General features: G+C 33.1%; 1 protein-coding gene across 1 annotated transcript; it reads left to right on the forward strand.

The window, feature by feature from the left end:
• Nucleotides 1-8,936: 8,936 nt before the first annotated feature.
• LOC126846008 (52 kDa repressor of the inhibitor of the protein kinase-like) lies at nucleotides 8,937-14,844 on the forward strand. Its single transcript, XM_050585093.1, is given in 5 exon segments — nucleotides 8,937-8,969; nucleotides 9,857-9,991; nucleotides 12,489-12,714; nucleotides 14,125-14,588; nucleotides 14,590-14,844. Coding segments are annotated over 5 exon segments (1,113 nt in total).
• The last annotated feature ends 6,524 nt before the right edge of the window (nucleotides 14,845-21,368 follow it).

Genomic DNA, 21,368 nt, shown 5'->3' on the forward strand with positions numbered 1-21,368 from the left:
CCGATCGAATTAAACGCGTTCTTCACGTCCAAGCTGACAGCCACACATACTTTGCGTGCGTTTATCGCTGTCTGGGCCTCATCCCGGAGCAAACGCACTGCGTCGTCCGTCGATCTTCCCTTCCGAAAGCCGAACTGCCGGTCGGAGAGTCCACCTCTCTCCTCGAGGTGTTTCTCCAGTCGACGATAATTTTAGCCCCTAGTGGAGGGGGAAAAACCAACTGCGTGTACTCTTTACTTACTAACATTAATGGGATTAAGTTTCAAAACATTTATTTATACTCGAAAACTGTAGATCAACCGAAATAAAATGTTAAAGGATATTATATCTGGTATTGATGGTATGAAGATGTTTACTTTCAACGAAAGTGATACTGTAATTCCACCTGAGAAAGCTTTACCCGAAAGCACATTTATATTCGATGACGTTTTAACAGAAAGTCAAGGTGTTATACGTGCATATTTTGCTCGTGGTCGGCATAATAATTTGGATTTATTATATTGTGCACAAAGTTATTCATATTTAGATAAAAGAATTCTACGCGATAACGCAAACTTTCTTGTGGTGTTCAAAATGGATCAGACCAACTTAAAACATATTTACAATGATCATGTAACTTCTGATATGTCCTATAATCAATTTAACGAGTTTTGTACAACCTGTTGGAATCGTGAAAAATATAATTTTATAGTTATTAGCAAAGACGATGAGAGAGATAACGGCCGTTATAGGCTTAATTTCGACACGTTAGTTACTATATAGAGTCTAACTCACATAGCGATTTAGTCATTTATCGTTCAAACATGACGGAAGAAAGTTACACATTAATGAAGGAATTAATACAAGCTAGAGAAAATATTAAACAAAAATTTAAAGATCTTAAACAAAATAACGCGAAAACCGAACATGCCATTAGACAAAATCTAAATCCTATAATTGAACCTCTCCAAAAACTAACGGATATAAAATTAACTAAAAATAAATCATAAGAAAAATCGGTAAATGAATCTGTACAAACGAGTACAGATATTGCCGTACAAACACAAGATCAAAGCCATGATGTGGCCGATTTAGAAGACTTTATTAACACGCGCATAAAAACATTGTTAGAGTCTAATAATTTGGATAAACTTTATGGACCTAAACACGATAAATAAACTGGGCAAATTACTCTTGGGGGTGTGCGTTAGTGTTCGAGGCTAAAGAAAATGCAGTTTATTTAGATAACACGTCATACCCATTAGCCATGGGTATCATTCAGTTAATTTTTTCAAAAAACCCAGTCAACTATACTGAGTCAGATTTGGTGAACTATAAAGATATGTTATTAAAATCAAATGTTCACTTAAACAAAAACAAAACGCATATTCGAAAAGGTGGGAATAAATATAATCTCATTGTAGGCTTATTCCTCAAAGGAGACGGTCTTACTTTAACATTAAGAAAAAACGTTAAAAAGAGCTTATATTTTGGAAAGATCCAAACGAATTGTGTGAACGTCTAAAATTACTATTAGCTTCACAAGCAGCAGGTAATACGGGTGTATCGAATGAAATCACATTAATTTGGCAAGAACTACTCGAGTATAAATTAATAAAACGAATTCCATATGTCTAAACGGGAAATCGCCAACGAACTACACAAACCAGCAAGAAGAAACTTTGTTAGAAGAAGAGTTGTATTATATAGTAAAAATGATTTGTTTCAAGCAGATTTGTGTGAAATGGTACAACATGCCAGGGTTAATAAGGGGTATAAATATTTACTTACAATATTAGACTGTTATACAAAATATGCATACACAGCACCATTAAAATCAAAAACCAGTAAAGAGGTTACATTAGCAATGGCTAAAATATTTGATACTCAGTGTCCTAAACTTTTGCAAGTGGATAAAGGTGGAGAGTTTTACTCAAAGTTGTTTGATGAATTAATTGAAAAATATAAAGTAAAACGGTACTCGGACGACGGAGGTGTTTTGCATTACTAAAGTCAACAAAACAGAGCCCCCCACTTATTTACATTAAGATTATAAAAATAACCCTATACTGGGTTGCTTCTACACAGAAGAATTGTCCAAAACAAATTACGCCCACGACTACTTAGTAGAAAAAATTGTGCGAACAAAAGGATCTAAATTGTATGTTAAATGGTTAGGATTTCCGTCAACAGAAAATAGTTGGATAAATAGGGGTGATATAAAGCAATTATAGCCAGTATCACTATGAACGTGTTTGGAGAGACTTCTGATACATTTATAAACACTCTAGTTTCATCACACGACGGCAATAACAAACTCATTAGAAATAACGTCCTTCAAATTTCAAGTATAACAAAACAATTGCGTGAGACACATGAATTAGCATCTGATAACCTTACCAAAATTAATTATATAGTAACTAATATAGAAACATTAACTTCAAGTATTACAAAACAGCTGCGTGAGACGCAAGAAGTAGCATCCGATAACCTTAACAAAATTAAATCTCTTGAAACTAAAATAACATCATTAATTAAGGATAATGAAATTTTTAAGTATTCAACTAATAAAACGATCATAGTCATTCTTAATATTTTGGAAACCGTAAAAATTAGCTTAGCATATACTATAGTAGTAGAACGCTTCCTTCCCTTCTATTGAAAAAGTAAACAGTTGTTTGATTTTTCATAATGACCTCTGCTATTTTAGATATGGAGTGTATTATGTCTCCGGACTCTAAGTATTTAATAAAAGAATTATCTGTAATTGCAACTGACACATGGAATACTCAACATTGGATATTTAAATATAGCTTTACACAAAATTCAAACAATAAATCACAAAGCGTTAATAAATGGTTAGCCAAACACCATCACTCAATGACACCTCAATATGGAGATGTTGAAACAGAAGAAGTGTCGAGAATTTTAAATTCTTTAATGTTCTCAGTTATTTACGTTAAAGGGCTACAGAAAATAGATATTTTACATGAATATGTACCTCATATCAATATAATTAACCTTGAAGACATCGGGTGCCCCCGTTTAAACCAACTGCACGCTGAAGATTCCTATCCTTCATGTTTATTTCATATAAATTTAAATCCTACACACTGTACTTTTTATAAAATGTTTGCATTAAGGAATTTGTTTATAATCAATTCAAAACCTTGTATATTATCATTGTATTTTAGTTTAAAACATATTATTTCAATAATAAATAACTTTTTTTTATTTATCAGATAGTAGTCTATTTTATTTACAATAAAAGTAAAAAATAATAATAATATCTTAACTATCTAAGTGTGTCACATGCATATTTTTTTCTACAAATCAAAGAGGTGTACATATATATATATATAACATAACAAAAAAATATTTCAAGACATCTAAAATATACAATAATATAATGTTTACATGGTAGGTTAGAGGTGAGATTATATTTAATTACATTTTTAAGTTACAATAAAAATAAAACAATAATAATATCTTAACTATCTAAGTGTCACATGCATATTTTTTTCTACAAATCAAAGAGTTGTACATATATATATATATATATATATATATATATATATATATATATTATATATATATATGTACAACTATAAACTGTCTTGGTGGTCCTCAAATGTCATGTGGTTTTTAATCACATGATAGGCGACCCCCTTAGCCTGTATTAGCCCTTAGCCTCCCATGTCTGTATACTCATAACAGTAAACACCTTTACGAGTCACCAAATCTATATTGTCCGCCCCATATGCACTCAACACAGAACGGAACTTAGACTTGTCAGATCGGGCAAGGTTATTTGTTAATTTGTCAAGACTGCTGGCCATAAATCGATAACTATCCAAAAATCGGACTGAAAATTTATTCGAAATAAATTTAGAAAACGAAATGAATTTTTCCTCGCTATTAGGAATAACGTTAATTGCGTGTGGATCATGACCTAATTCAGTAACGATTATATGCGAGTCATAAGACGATAAATTGTGGAAAATGCAACTTACAAACTTTGGACTTTGCATTTTTAAATTGCACCTATTACAAACGGTTTTTCTGTATCTACCGCTTAAATGGTGGTGATCGCGTACCGGATGATTTAATATTGAAAATTTGCAATTACAGAGAGGGCATTGACCGCCGTTCACGACAGCCTTATGGTTGCTATCGTCCTGTGTCGACATGCGTATAGGGGTATTAACGTTTAAAAGCTGCTCGATATTCCGTGCTACATCGGTAATACTTTGAATAAAATGTTTTGGCACATCATTTAATTCGCTGTTTTTATTACCGCTGTAAACAACCGGAGTTTGAGGTATGTTAAATCGATCTAACAACTCTTTTGGAACATCCTCGCTAGGCTTGACTAAGTACACATAACTCATGGGCACGTGGTCTTGGGTAACAGTAGTTTTCTCGAAATGACTATCTGCAGCTGGTTTTTTCAACAAACACTCAAAATCCACATAAATCACAAAATCATGTTTTTGAGTATTACCATAATTTTCAAATTTCATATAAGTTTTTGGTGGTTGTAGAATTGGCGTCACAGATTCATTTTTGTTGCATATTCTTCTATGCTCGTCCAGTCTGAATTCCTTTGGGGTTTTTCCTGCTTCATCCACATAAGTCTTGAAACATCGTCTGCATACGGCCTTTTCTTTGTTATTTTTAGACATTTGCTGACCAACCAGTCGTGTCAGGTTTCTGATATAGCAATAATGAAAGTTGTCTTTCCCATCATCGAAGTATAACAGATCGAAATGATTCGGTTGCTCAATGGTGCATACTCGGTATGGAATAATAATGTAATATTTTTTTTCATTGTTATGGTTAGGAATGTTGTTCTTCGCCTTGTTTTTATACGTACGATTACCTTTCTTGAAACCATAAACATTTTTGGACACTTCTTTATTATTCTTCTCAAATTTCTTTACTTCGAACAACAGCGTGGGGAAACTAATTCCGGCAAAGTTGTACCGGTTTGCCATACCTTCATAGTGTGATACTCTGTGCGGGTTAGATGTAGTCACGTGTTTTGCCAATATACTGTATCGAAAACATTGCTGATCCGTGTTTTGTACATTGACTGTTGCTTTCCTATTTTCAATGGCTTCCGGGAGTGGTATATACGATGAGCCACCGAAAGGCAAATATTTAAACACATCTACTAATATACCATCAATCTTTTCCAGAGAAAACCCCGATCCTTTGCCAGCCATGTCTTCTTCTTCAACTAATAATTTGTTAAAGTCATCAGTTATTTGGTCTTCAATGATGGTCTTAGGTAGCAATGTCCTCGCAGACGTCTTGAAAGCCCGGTTTTCAAGAACCTCGGTGGATGGGATTTTGTACGTCGACTCAAGTTTCAACGTATATTTGATGGCATTTTCAGCAACGAGTGTTTTAAGAAGTTCGATTAGTTGAGGTTTGGTATCAGCCAAGAAAGATTCATAGTCCGCTAATTGATTAAAATGTTTCTTATAATAAGCTTTACATAAATCTCTAAACCCTGTGGTGGTCAAAACGAATCCTTCTCTCGTTACTGCAGCTAAACGGTGGCTTTTCAACCGTTTATTATTTGCGTTGTTTTCTCTGACCGTTATACTATCAAGAGCGTGCCTCATCGCCTTCGCTGTCACACAGTTCTTCGAACGATCTTTTATCTACACCTAATAATATAATAATGGCCTTACTTAATATAAACCGTGAAAATGTGTCTAAGTGTTAATAAATTGAAAAAAAATTGGCCAGGACGGTAGGGCGAAATGTATAATATTTACGCTGTAGTGAAAATGTGTCTAAGTGTTAATAAATTGAAAAAAAAATTGACCAGGATGGTAGGGCGAAATGTATAATATTTACTCTAAACAATATATTAAAGTCATAACTATATATATTTTTTACTAAATAATTTATAGTGAATGTTACATATAAAAAAACCTACTACGGTAACCTACCCTAACCTAACGTATAAAAAAATTAATGCGGTATACATATTTTTCACTAACCTGTAGCAACTCTTGAAGTTGACGCCATATTATTTTCGGCTTGGACAAATGTTTCCGTCGTCTTCGCTTTCTCAAAACTGTTGTTCTGCCTGTCGACCTGCATTGGAAAAAATAATTTTTCAGTATAGATTAAATGTTAGATTGAACGGTTTGAATCATTAAAAGGAAAAAATAGCTTATAACCATAAATTATATGAAAGGCTATATATTTTTTTTTTTTTAATTAAATTTAAATATCTATTCAATGATATATTGTGAATATATTTGTTTATAAGCTAATTTTTTTTCTTTCCATGGTGTTAAAGTAAATATATTTTAATTTAATATTGGTGATGTGTTTCACGTTTCTCTTATAAAAAAAATCACTATATACTTGTATAAAATAATTCATTTACTAACCTAAACCAGATGTTGAAGGCATGTGTGATGTGTGCTGAATAACCGATGCCCTTTGTTGAAGAGGATTTCCTGGACGCCCGTTTCGCCCCGCACCAGCTGAATAAATGTTATATTTTATTAAATTAAATCACATTTTTTTTTAGTATAAACAAAAAAAATTTTTCTTACCGTGTTTGGCAATGCAGTGTCTGGATAGATTCCCCTGATATTTGAAGTCAAAATCACATTCTCCGCATGCAAACCTAATACCTTGGTGGACTTTTGAATGTCTATTAAGATTAGAGCTTGTAGAGAATGATTTATCACACAAACTACACTTATACATGTTTAAGAATTTAATAAGTTTACTAAAACAATAATAATATGTTAAAAATATGTAATGTTATGTTAATAGTTTAAAAAGCTTAAAAAATGTGTTAAGTGCGTTAGTATGTGTTAATATGTTATTTAAGCTATTAGATTAAATGCGTTAATATGTTATATGCGGTAATAAAATAATATTAAGATTATAATATGATATTTTGTTTTTAAAAAAACACAAAATCGATATATATAAAATTAAACAGTGAAAATTAATGTAAACTGTTGAGCAAAAACTACTGTTGACAAGACACTGTTGACGGTAGGTTAGCAAAAATACATCTGACGGTTGTACACAGTATAATAATTGACCATGCTGATCACTGCAAACTCCTTCCAAAAAAAAATCCCTTCCTCTGCATTCATAAGCCACCCCAAAAAATGTAGCCGTTATTTTCTCGCCATTAGCGCTAACCAAAAAATGTAATCTTAAAACGCAGGTGTCATCTGTTACGGTCAAATTATTTGCACCTGTATAATATACGCTAAGGGTTCAATGCTGTACGCTGTCAAAACCCCAGATCTTAAATCGCAGTTTTCATATGTTACGGTCAAATTATTTGCACCTGTATAATACACGCTAAGGGTTCATATGGTGTACAGAGTTCTGAGAAACCCCTCTTGCTTGTCGCCATCATACGGTCGCCTATACTATATATTATCAAAGGTATTGTCAAAGATTTCTAACGACTATTTTTTTTGTCCCTTTTATTATATTTTATGGTACATATTCATGTTATATATGGCAATTCTAATAACGATTTTTTTCGGCGTCAGACTGACGCGTCGATTTTAACCTACATAACGAAAAATTATATTATATTCTATCTAATAGTAATATATATATATATTATATATATAAATATATATTGCAAGTTATTACATTATACTTTTCTTAATTTAATTTTTTAATATACTTTTTTAGACTACACTTGCAATAATCAGTTGAGCCGCTTGATATTATATAGTTAACCAAAAATGAAGTTTTAAGTATATTATAATTTACGTTATATTAAATATTAAAAAAGGGGCATTGGTTTTTTTAAACTAAAAAATAAGTTTATTTTAAGTAAAACTATTTATTTTACAATCCTAATCTTAATTCTAATATTAGTAAAAAAAATTACACTAACCATCACTGTTTTCTTAAATCTAATATTAGTAAAAAAAATTTCAAGTTAATATATTCAATGTCTAAATCAACATAGTTTACAAACTTGTGTTGCGTGAGTAAACTCCAATTTCTCGCAATTGATGTGTCGATCGTGTACTATCGGTGTAGTGGTTGTCTGCATTTTTTTACAATGCATTAAACGCATAAATGCGAAAAATGCATTGATGTCTTTGATTGCAAAAGTTCTTATCCCGAACTCGGGCTGCCTCTCTACGCCTTCAAAATTGCTCCAACAAACATATGCATTGCAAACATAATCACAATTATTGAATCGTTTTACAACTATATGCAACATTCCACTCCTTAAAAGCACTAGAATATTTTCGAACTTGATTTACCCCGTATTTTAACGGGTATTTAGACACATGAGCAAAATTAAATCGCGAACTATACATATCACTCCGTAAGCAAGTTGATGGTAATTTAGAATTTGCCATTGCGATATTTTTTTTGTTAATACTTTAGCAAGTAAAATGTCTGACCGTTCACTGAAATGACTAACACTAAATATTATTTGTCGTGACTACATAATTTTTAGGTACGTAGGCTCGGTAAGGTTTCGGGGGGAATGTTTTTTTCTTTATAAATATCATTAGTAAAATGTACCTAGTAAAAGGTTCAGGTTATGTATGTTGACTAGGAATTTTGTTTTGCCCCGCAAAAAAAAACCTCCTGCCATGCGTGTGCCGATGTGTGTGGTCCTATTACATATTTTTGTAACATCGGCTAGGTAACCAGGATTTATACACCATTACAATTGTGTTGAAAACGTTAAAATTATTGTACACATTTTAACATGCACACGCCAACCGAACCGTGGACGTTATACATATATAGGTAGCATATAAATATAATGTTACCCAAACGTGTATACAATTTTTTTAAGAAAATGTTCGTTTATGCCCATTCAATATAGACCTGAAAATAAATATTGTTTTTGCGTTTGGTTAACATTATATTTATATGCTACCTATATATGTATAACGTCTACGGTTAGGACGGTACGGATGGCAATCATCTATAGGGCGGCAAAGGTTGAGGTAGGTTAACGGTGGTGATCGTATTTTTTGTTGCACTAGTCCCGAAACACAAAGAGATGATTCGCTTACACAATAGGGCGAATGACTTACACAAAGAGATGATTCAATCACAATAGGACCTAACAATGGAATCATCGATCATCAATCGTCCTTTTGTTCTAGAATGTACGTTACCCTTCTACTAAAAATGTCTTTTAAAAAAGCAACAGCTAGCATATTGCACTCGTTTGTTAAGAATTGATGATACTTCCTTGCTTCTTTTGATTCCCAGTTTACCAAGAACGTGATTACTTCTGCTTTTATATTCCAAAAACGTTCGATCACTTTACCTTTACTCAACCAACGAACATTGTTGTGTTGACGTAAATACGCCGAATCACATTCAGATAAAAACTGTTTAAACTGCCTGTGCTGGAGAGAAAATCGAGACAATTTGACTTAACAAAGGTAAAATAGTCAAAGAAAACGTCGAAGTACTCCGGATAAACAAAAAATCAGAAATAAAACTTATCATTGTTTTATTCCAAAAGTTGGAAATACAATATCTGTTTGTAAATGTTGTTTTACAGCAATTTTCGAAGTAACGAATAAGTTTGTTAATAATATTTTGTAAACAAAAATTACGTTCTTCTATTTATAAAACTTCACCGGATAAAAGGGGTAGAGCAAATCCATCCAATAAAATTTTACCTGAAGATATAAAGATGGTAAAACAACACTTAAAAAGCCTTCCAACTTGTGAAAGCCATTATTGTCGGAAAGAGACAAGAAATAAATACCTACCACCATAGGTACTTCACTTTAAACTCTGCTTATAATGAATAAAGAAAAACTGTACAAACTCCTGTTAGTAGAACGAAAAATATTTTAGAACATCTGGGTTAAAGGTGAAAAATCCCAAAAAAGATACCTGTGCACAATGTGATAGATTGCACTTGCAAATTACTAACAGTCGCTGTACAAATGATAAGAAAAAGAAATTAATTTCTGAACAAAAGAAACCCCAGGAAAATACCGAAGCAGTATATTGTGTAAACATTTTTCAGTCGAGTCAGTCAGCAACCACGAAAGAGCATTTTAATGTCTCATTGAAGTACCGAATAAGTTTCTATGGCTATCCTCATTACATGTTTAATATAGTATCTATGGCAAAAACGTTTTTGTTACAATTTACAACATTTTCTATCAGAATAATTTTGCCTGGCCGCCCCTGAGAGTTAATATTAAGGGTAAGTAAAGCGTTTTTTTTTATTATTTTCTTAATTTAAAACGTATAATATAATACTACTTACTATAATGATATAATAGGTAGGTTTTTAATGTACAAAACTCATAACAGTTTCGTTCGTGCATATTTTTCAGAATTAACAACACATGTCGAAAAAAGATGCATTTATTAATATAGCCGTTGTGGTTAGTCCTTTTGTAGGATATGCTGCCAATGTTCAAATAAAAGATATCCTAAAACGTATGCGCAAAGTTAACACTCTCTAAAAAAATCATTATTATTAGTATATTATAAATATATATATTTTGTGTTTCGTTATTTTGTTTTTTTTTCGAAATAAACTTTTAAATTAAAAAATAAAATGTGTAATATTTTATGATATTTATATGTATTATCGTTGTTTTACACATTGAGTGTACGTCCAATATGTTCAATTTTCACACTGGATTGCAGTAAGTACAAAATTTTAGCAAGTAGCTGGTAGTATTTTATTCTTATTATACAGTATTGGGCATAATCGATTACTTTATGATTAAACTACTTAATCGATTACAACAATATAATCATGATTTTTGTAGTAACGATTTAAAATATTAAGAAATACAGTCAAAAAATCAAATCTTTATAGTCATAACAAATGAGCAAATAAATGAAAATCCAAAATTCAAACGCTAAAATGTTGTAAATAAAAACATATGTTGTCATTTAAAAAAAACTAAAATCCCCCTTTTTGGCCTTCAAGGATTGGTGATAAAAGTTTTCAAAATATTGAAAAATATAGTACAATGTGTACCAAAAAATCTTGGAAAAAAATATTGTTCAAAATATTAATATATTTCGAGAAAATGAGTGTCTTATCCTTAATGAATCACTCTGTATAGTGTTCTTTAAAACTTTTAACAAATTCAAACTGTTCGATTTCTTTGTTTTCTAGCTTTGTCATTTGGTCTCTAATTAACGCTTTTTTCTCGCACATTTTTTTACATTTTCTTAACAATTTACTTCTTAATTTAATATACGTTTCCGGTTGAATTTCGAGTAGCACATCGACGAAGTTATAGATATTTGGATGGCTGGTATAGGATGAACCGTTTAATTTCGAATGGAAACTTTCACAGCTGTTTGTGGTACGGTTGCAGCTGGTAGTAAACTGTGCCCAAATATTGGGGAAGGGGGGGAACGTCGCCTCTGGTAAAATGTAGTTTTCGAAAATATAGTCGGTAAATTTTAAAATTCTATCGTCTTTAGCTGGCTGTATTGCCATAAAGCGATCAGTGAAACAGTCAATGACATTATCAGAATTTAAAAATGGCAATCCAAAAAAAATACTTTAAATATAAGCCATTTGGTGTATTAGGATGAGCGTTATATATTTTAGCTAGACCTAAACTTTGTATTTTTCTCCGCCAACTTTGCCCTAAATGAAAACAATATCCTCTAATTTGCACATTAGGCCAGACTTCCGCTACTGCAATGTGAATTACTGGTTCAAAGTCAATGAGAACCTCAGTAGGAAAGTACATTACACCCAGGGGCGTATTTATGGGGGGCTGAGGGGGCTTCAGCCCCCCCCCCCCGAAATTCCAGGAAATTTTTTTTAAGTCTGCCTAAGCGGCATGAGCTTATACCCTTTATCTATAGGATATAAAGTTCAGTAGAAGTTCAGTATAGTCGTTTTAAAAATAATAAATTTCTATTTATGATTTTATTTTTATAACACAACGACTGATGTTGTTATTATTATATTTTGGGCGGCTGATTTACGGGCGCCAATTGTCTTCAGTCTTGTGGCAAAGCGTAGGGATAGGAGTGATCATCGTCATATTATTTCGGTTTATTTCGCGATACATGCAGTGTACACTACTATTGTAGAGCTATTATAAATAAATACAAACAATTAAACATCAGTAGTATATTTTATATTGGGGAAAAAATGGCAACGATAAAAAAAAAAGATTGCTATAGCCTGTATACATATATACCTACTTATATCAATAACAAATCGAACTAATCGCAGATGTTATAGAAATAATAGAATAATATTTATGTTATATAAAAATAAAGCAAAAACGAAATGTTTTTATTTGTTTTTTGTATGGTATGTTAAGAATTGGGGGGTTTGGCTTGCCAAGAAATATTATCGAATTCATAGTATATTTTACTAATAACGTGTGTAGACGTGTGTATAGTGTTCTGTGTTCTGTGTTTCTGTTGTGTAAAATTAATTTTATTAAAATAATATAATGAAACGAACTCAGTCATTGTTAACTTTTTTTAAAAAATCTAAACAGTCAACCGATCTGGAACGAACTGTTCCATCTTTATCAAATGTTTTCCAAGATGAAGACACTGTGGCATCTGAAACAAAACAAGCCGCTTCAAGTGTAGAAGTTAGTTCTCCGGTAATTAAACATATTTTAGATTCTAAGTTTGATATAGGAGCTTATGTTGAGTTTAAACAAAATTTAAGTGACGAAGAAAAGGTTTCTATTTTACAAAACGTATGGACCCCTGATTGTAAGTTTGATTTTCCATATCATACTACTGGAAAATATAAACGTAAATTTCAAATTAAATGGCTTGACACTTTTAAATGGTTGGCTTATTCAAAATTAAGAGAAGGTTCTTTTTGTAAATACTGTGTATTGTTTTTAAATTCAAGTCAGGCTGGTAAGGGTTCTCATGAGCAGTTAGGCAAACTTGTTTTAAAACCATTGACGAAATTGAAAGATGCATTGGAAGAGTTCAGAAATCACGAAAAAAATAAATATCATAAAAATTCGTTGCTTACCGCTGATAACATAAAGGCTATTTTAGATAAAAAACAAGATAATATATTGGTACAATTAAATAATAAACGAAAGGATGAAATTTTAAAAAATCGCGAAAAACTTAAACCAATTATTCAAACAGTTAGATTATGTGGCAGACAGCAAATAGCGTTAAGGGGACATGAGGATTCTGGTCGAATCTCTTTAGAAGAACCAAAAAATGACGATGGTAATTTCCGTTGTTTGCTTCGATATCGCGCAAAAAATGGTGATAACGTATTAAAAGAACATTTAGAAACTAGTGGTGGTAAATCTATGTATACAAGCTCACTTATACAAAATGAAATAATTAATGTGTTTGGGGAATTAATTCAATTAAAAATACTTGAAAAAGTATCAAAAACAAATTTTTATACAATACTAGCAGATGAAACCACTGACATATCTCAAGTTGAACAATTTTCCTTATGTATTCGTTATGTTGACGAGGAAATTTTTTCAATTCGAGAAGATTTTCTCACATTTGTTCCCGTTCATGATTTATCTGGTGAAGGATTGGCCAACACGATTAAAGAAACTTTAAAAAAAAATGGGTTTGATTTAAGCAAAATACGAGGTTATGACGGGGCAGCAGCAATGCGTGGTCGTTTTAGAGGTGTTCAGGCAATCATTAAAGATATGTACCCAAAAGCATTATACACACACTGTGTAGCACATTCATTAAATCTTTGCTTATTAGATGCGTCTAAATCTCTAGATATTCGAAATGCTTTTGGTATAATAAGTGAATGTTGCTCATTTTTTAACTGTTTGGCAAAACGAACTACAGTCCTTAAAAATAAAATACTAGAAATTAAACCAAATTCACAATCCACTAAATTAAAATATTTATGTGAAACTCGATGGGTATTACGCCATGAAGCAGTTATGCTTTTTAAAGAATTTTTAGAACCCATTCTTGCTGCATTAGAACAACTGCAGAATGAATGTTCTGGAACGGATTCTTCAATAAGGACTAATAGTCTTTTACATTGTATTTGTAATTTTAATTTTTTAATATCTGTTTGCGTATCTAGTAAATTATTAAGTTATACTTATAATTTATCTAAATATTTACAAAGTAAAAATATCGATCTTTTTAACGCTCTTAAACAAGTTACCCAGGTGGTTTCTGTGTTAAATACCATAAGAGAAAACGTTGATTTAAAATTTAACGATATTTATAAAGACGCCCAAGGTATTGCTATAAAGTTAAATGTTGAACCAAAAATACCTCGAACATGCAGCAATCAAAAAAATAGAAGCAATGTCCCGTTTAATAATATTGAAGATTTTTACAAAAAAACTATTTTTATACCGTATTTGGACGATTTAATAATGGCATTAAATGAAAGATTTTTACCTCATAATGAAACTATAATTTCATTACAATTTGTCTTACCTCGTATCATAGTTGAAAAACCATTTTTTAATTTAAAAAAAGCTGTCGAATTTTATAAAAGTGATTTACCTGGGCTAAACGACATTATAGAATCAGAGTATGAAATTTGGCAGGCTAAATGGAAAAATATTAAAGAAAACTTAAGACCTGCGACTGCTATAGAAGCTCTAACTAAGAGCCTGAGATCGTTTAATGTACCCTAACATATTTGAATTACTAAAAATACTAGCTATAATTCCAGTATCCACCGCTACGGCTGAATGCAGCTTTTCTACTCTTAGAAGACTTAAAACATATTTAAGAAATACAACTTCTGAGTCCAGGCTAGTAGGACTAGCACTTTTATCCATTCACCGAGACATTGATGTAAATGATGATATGGTATTAGACAAATTTGCCAACAGTGGTAAAGAGAGAAATTTGAATTTAATATAATTAGTATTAATAAGTATTAATAAGAATTATAATTTCTATTTTATTATATAATATTTTGTAAGACTTGAGATTGTGTAACTAATAATAATTATATCAGAATTATAAAATTACAATTTTACACTTAATTTCGAAGTCTTGTTTTTAATAGGTTGAGAAATGGGTAAGTTTGGCCAAATTTTTAAAGTTTATTTCTGGATCAGAATTTAGAAATAACTCTTTACACAGCTCTTTTACTCAATGCCTCAGCCCCCCCCCCCCCCCAAAAAAAATATCTAAATACGCCCCTGATTACACCAACATATATGAAGTGCCGACCTACATGTTGTAACGCACACGTGTACGTAGTATTACACTTGTTAGGTAACACAAAAAGAACAAGAGGTATGTATACATCATTTTTAAGATAATGGATGGTAAAAAGTTGTGTAAAGTTTTTGGGACAGCTGTTGAACGTCCCATCAATATAAATGTTCTTTACGTCACACAGCACTTTTATATTTTGTTGCGTAGAAAAACCAGTTATAGCTGCTACTTTGTCATTAACAAATAAAAATTGTTCGCCTATGTTGGTCTTAATATCCATGGACCCCAAAGCAGCATGTAATTCCTCAAGGCTATTGGGCAAAGGGGGATGCACAGATAAACGAGCACGGTGAATATTATGCCTAATTAATGACAAATCATTGATTGTTAAAGTTGGTAAATCCCCTTGTTTTAATTCCGCGAATAAGTTTTGCCGGTTTTCAAGAAATGTCTTTTCTAGCTTTTCTTTTTACAGAATTACATTGCACATCAAAGCGTAGGGAAACAGAGTTTTGCCGGTAAAACTATCTCGATTGGAATATTTAACGTTGATTTGCGTGTCGTACGCTTCTATTACTTTCGAGAGCAGTCGGCACCTAGGACTTGGCGTCAGGTTGTTCGGCATGCATTCGACCACTAACTCCATCAAATCAAAATTTTTCTCACAAGTCCTAGTGTAGTTTTTCCACTTCTGTAACCCCAATGCCGGTATTAACCCAATCAGTTCTGATTTGCAGACTTTACGCAATTTATTGACGAACAAATAATATTTCGTCGTATGACAGTCTAATCCACTGATGGGTTTAATACCGTCGGCGGAGTACCCGCAAATATCTGCGAGTAAATTTAAACAATATTCGTCTTTCGGTTGCCGTAAGTTCTCCACGATTATCATTAAAGCGATATTAGAATATACGTCGGTGACGGTCATATGTACATCCGATTGGACCGATATTCTATTGTTTTGTGATTTGTTCAGCGCTAGAGTAGTGTGCATCAATAAAATCGATAGTAAGCCGTATGTTATATATGGTTTGCGCATGGTTACCACTAATTCCATTAATGTTTGACTAAGTTTAACATAATCGGCTAAATCGTCTGTAAGTCTGATGCGTTTCATAGTTTGTTGACATTTTTGTTTCAAATTGTTATAGCGCTCGTTTTGATACGTGTGGTTCATCGTTTCGGTTAAACATTTGTTAATGTCGTCCAAGTAGTCTGTGATGTGCGTTATTTTTTTACCAATGCAGTTAAAGGCGATTGCTATTAATTTTGTCATGGCATCAGTTGACAGCACGTCCGTCAAGGCTCCCCTATCGTCGTCACTGGCGTATTGGTGATCGCCGACGGTTGCGCTGGTGGTTTCGTTGGCCACAAACGAACAATTATTAGTGCGATCTTGTTGGCGGTATTTAACGCTGTCGGTAAAAAAAACGTGTAAAATCCGACTGTAACCTATCAGCGTACTCAACAGCATAGAGCAAACTAATTGATCGGGAATATCGCGGGCGGAAAAAAGTCTTTTCACTGTAAACAATTGAGATTTTACGCATTGTTTTAAATCGACTTCATCGTCGAATTCTACGTTTAACGTCACGCCGTCAACGAATTTTAATTGACCACTACGATCATAAAATCCGTATATTTTGTTGTACCGGACAATCAGCATAATAATTGGTTTCGACTGTAGTCAAGAATGTTATTACCCTTATAGCGATAATATAAAAGTTATCAATTGAACTAACGTGTGCCGTAAGCTCTGCGGCAATGCGATTACGGAAAAAATATTAACCAGTCTTACTAAGTAAACACATAATATAGAACTCTAGCCGTAATTCTAGATATCCAACTTTTGATTTCAGGTCGAATCATGGGCTCGATATCAGCGCCGACTCCAGCAGGTTTTAGACGGTCAATGCAGATTGAAATTTCTCTTATTATCAAAATGAAACATTGTGGTTCGTCGAAAAAGTTGAAAAAAATATTGTTCGGCGTTGCTAGAGTCGGAAAAAGAGAACATTTTCGGCGATGACAACGAGGGGTATTGGTTGCAGACGACGCTTGGCTCGGAGACCGCTTCCCGGCTCACACATTTTTGGGAAATATTACCAGACAACAGCACATGAAATTATTTTGTACGCAATAGGAATTATTAGTACCGACTCAAGTGTTGTATTCGCAATCAATAAATAAGTAAATTCTCTATAGGGTTTGTGCATGTGTGTTTTTTTTTTAATTACATAATATGGCTGATTCCGCAAATCAATTAGTATACCGAGGAAATGAAATATAACTATTTACCCTCCCAGTTGCGGCCTACAAGTAAATAGTAATAATTCATTAGCGAAATAGCTGTTTCGCATGTGGTCGCGTCCGAATTGGCCAACAGCCGCCGCGCAGATAGGTTAAATCAGCCACTAAAGGTAAAATTTACAATTAGCCATAGATTGTAATTAGCCATTAGATTGTCTATCCGGACTTTAGGAGCCCCCCCGCGCTTCCTATTGAAGTATTATTGAATTTACAAATAGCTTATAAAAAGCCGATGAGATCAGGCTATTGAATAAGCACGTCCTACAAAAACACTCAGAGCGCCTTGCCGTCGCATTCCCCTCAGTGGTAATCAGCAGAACTACCGGTACTAATTTTAAGTTTTGAACTTGTCACGTCTGTGAGTTTATGCGAAATACATTTCAAGATCCGGGTCTACCTACGTCAGCGGATGTACAAAAAATAAAACGAATAGGCGCTAAATACAAAGAGAATTAGTACTGACACTAATATGGGATTTCTGGCAAGTATCGCACACCACCCCGGCGAGATAACTGAAGACGTGGAGTCCATTACGTCTAATATTACAAAATCAGTATCGCATTCCGGCCTGCAGAAAATGTTTGCCAATAAATCACTATACTCGATCGAAAATTCAAAATTACGCATAGGAGATTCGTTCGCGTCACATATAGCAGGTAAACTGAAAACGGGCGATTTCGAGGAAGCGTTCAAATCGATAGGCGCTGATTTCGACGTTTTCGCAAAAAACAACCCGAACGCGATCGTCGATTTGACGGCAGAATATAAAAGCCTTCCAGCGTACCGGTTGAAAAAAATACAACGGCTAGAGACCCTCGTTACGCGAAGAAAGTTCTTATTTTGCCGACGCATCGGATAAAGCCAAACTGAGTGCGGACGCAGCGGCGTTACCGAAAACGTCGAAAGTACGACAAGCGCTTGAATACATATCTCAACGTACACCAAAAACGTTGACCGGTCGGGCGTTAACATTTTTAGCCGGAGCCGGCGTCGTCGGCGTGTCCAACTACGTGCACGAGTACGCTAACGAGATGAGCGGATGTTTTCGGTTCGAAAATGTCAACGGCGCTCTACACGTTTGTAGAGTACTGCAGTGTTCGTGTCACGCCAAGTCGACGTCGGAAAAATCCCACATTCAGCTATGTACACCGTCGGATTTACCAGATACGCTAAAAAATACGCTTTGTGGAGCTGACAGCCCTACGGCGTGTAAACATTGCGACAGTGTCCAAGAGGATCCGCACATATCAAACGTTAACGTCGAATACAGATGTACGCAATTCGATTTTTTCGGCGCTCTAGCTATGATGTTGGGTCACGACGTAGATACGGTTATTCGGCAGGCCGCTATGCTAGAAAATTTAGGATACACGGCGGTGGGCACTAGTTTATACGGGTTGCATACTTTAACGTATTTTATCTTCGTAGCCGCTGCCGTCTTAATATCGATTTACGTATATAAACAATTCTAAACTAACGTGTCTCAGTGCTAATAAATTTCTTCATAAAAAGAAAAAACTAAATATTATGCATGTATACACAAAACAAACAAAATGTCGGAATGGCACATTGCATTTGTCTATATTAGGTATGTTGTGATTGTTTGGTCTTTGGTCGACCGACTTAACTTACAAATAAGTACTCTGCTTCTGTTTAAATAGTAAATAGTAAAAATAATAATTTGTCTCGTTCGCTCAGATCTAAAGTTTATTCAGGCTGTGGTGAACAGGGCGGTGTTAAATGATAAGTTGGTATGAGACTTCTATGTTCTGTCATGTTTTTTTTTTTTAACTTAAACTTAATAGATAACAAGTATTTACTTATTAAATGGTATCTATATCGCTTGGCATCGCAATCTAATAATACGTTAGAAATAAAACCGATATTGACATTTAACTCATTTCCATCAACTGTAAACCATTTATCACTAAAGTCTAAACATGTTTCAAAGAACTTAACTTGAGTTTGCAATACGTGACCGCAGCAGATTGGACCCTAAAAAATATGTCTATGATTCAATCAGCTGGGTTTACCAATATTTGTTAAGAATTTAACTTATTAGTAATTATATCGAACAACTATAAGTATAGTTAATGTAAATTGTAGTTAAATTATGGTTAATGTAAATTGGGTTTCATCGAGATTTGTGAACCTTAACACATTGTTAAAACAATTGTTCGATAACCCTTTATTAGGTTAGCAGAAGTTATTTTATGGAGATTAGGTACAAAGAATGACACAGGCTTGCAGTGTCATGTGCGTACATTCGCACCGCCTCGCTTAAAAAGTGACACAACTCAAAAACATGATTTTTGAGGTTATTATAGCATATTTTAAATAAATATCGTAACATTATTGTGGCAAAACGTCATAAGTATATTATTATTATTTTTCACCGATGTATGTGCCATAACTTAATATATATTATATTATATAAGTTATTGCCCACGCAACTTCTGGTATTACAATATTTTACATTATGTTGTACTTTTTTTTAAATGGCTCTATTGGAAAATGGCATTTATCGAGTTGAGTCACTTTTTAAGCGGGGGGGGGGGGGTACGATATATACATATATATTTTATATGTATATATAATTTGTTACGGTGCAGTGCGTGAGTGGTCCACGCCCACTACTGTCCGCCTAAAAAAAAAGGTGTACAATTAAATGGCAGCTATAAATATTGTACTTTGTCTAAAAGGTTTAAGAAAACAGGATAATAAATTATACAAAAAAAAACCCCATTTAAATAAATTGTATGAATGTTCAAAATATATATACAATGACAATGTAATGACCGATGGTACCAACCTTCAGCCGCCGTCTGCGGTGTAATCAATTCAGGTTATACATATAGTTTTAGTATTTGCATATAATATAAATGGGATTTTTTCGCACGTGTAGGGCTTAACATACACCATTTCCTTCTCCAGAAAAAGGTATTTTGCGCATAAAATAAGCGAAATACCTTTTAACAATATTAAATAGTATACTAATATTTATATAGTATGCTCAATTAATACTTGCTAAATTGTTTCAAAAAAAAAACAATGTGTTAAGGAAAAATAAAAAAAACTTAACATTTAATGTAAGTTAACAAAACCACCAGAAAACATTTATTATGAGCATTAAGAAGCCTAATCGTACACAACAAATTTCTCTTACTCCTAAAATTTAAAAACCATAGTATTTTACAATACTATGGTTAATTCTTCAATAATAGTTGTCAACTATTATCCAGTTGCTCACACTGCTGATTGTAATTTGTTACCACTGACCACATGCTTAATCTTAATGCCCACATACCGTTTATCGAATGAGACAAAAAGTTGTTAAGAAAATTCCGATAACGTGTATAAATCCATCAGTTATTTTCAGAGCATTTACACAAGTATAATATTGTTTGATTATTGACGTACATTATACGACGACATTGTTGATGTGCATCGTCCGCTCCCGCAATAAAAAAAACTCAATCGACTGCTATTATTTTAGTTATATTTATAAACTATATAGGTACATAGGAGATTCGGGGTTTTACTATAATAATGTTAAATAAGTACATAAATAATATTTGATGAGCCTATGGCCAGTAAAAAAAAAAAGGTCATGGGGGGGATACGACACCCTAATCCCCCCCGTAACTACGCCACTGGTAGTTAGCGATAAGGTTAACCCTACATGATTGTACTTTTTGTACTTTAAGTACGAACCACCATTGTACAGTCATGGAAAACATTTGCTGTTCATACTTCATTTCATTCCTTTTCGTCTTACTAGTCCAGAGTACTATACCCACTCCAATAAAAGTAGGCTATAAATTAGCCCAAAAACGGTTCTAAAGTAGTTGCCCAAACACTAGGTATTACTGACCACACTATTGTATAACAATTTAAAATAGATAAAA

This window comes from Adelges cooleyi, unplaced genomic scaffold, assembly GCF_023614345.1.
Source record: "Adelges cooleyi isolate 19-005CV unplaced genomic scaffold, UGA_ACOO_1.1 ACOO_flye_CR_arks_rails_tigmint_CR_PRNA_811, whole genome shotgun sequence".
NCBI classification, from domain to species: domain Eukaryota; kingdom Metazoa; phylum Arthropoda; class Insecta; order Hemiptera; family Adelgidae; genus Adelges; species Adelges cooleyi.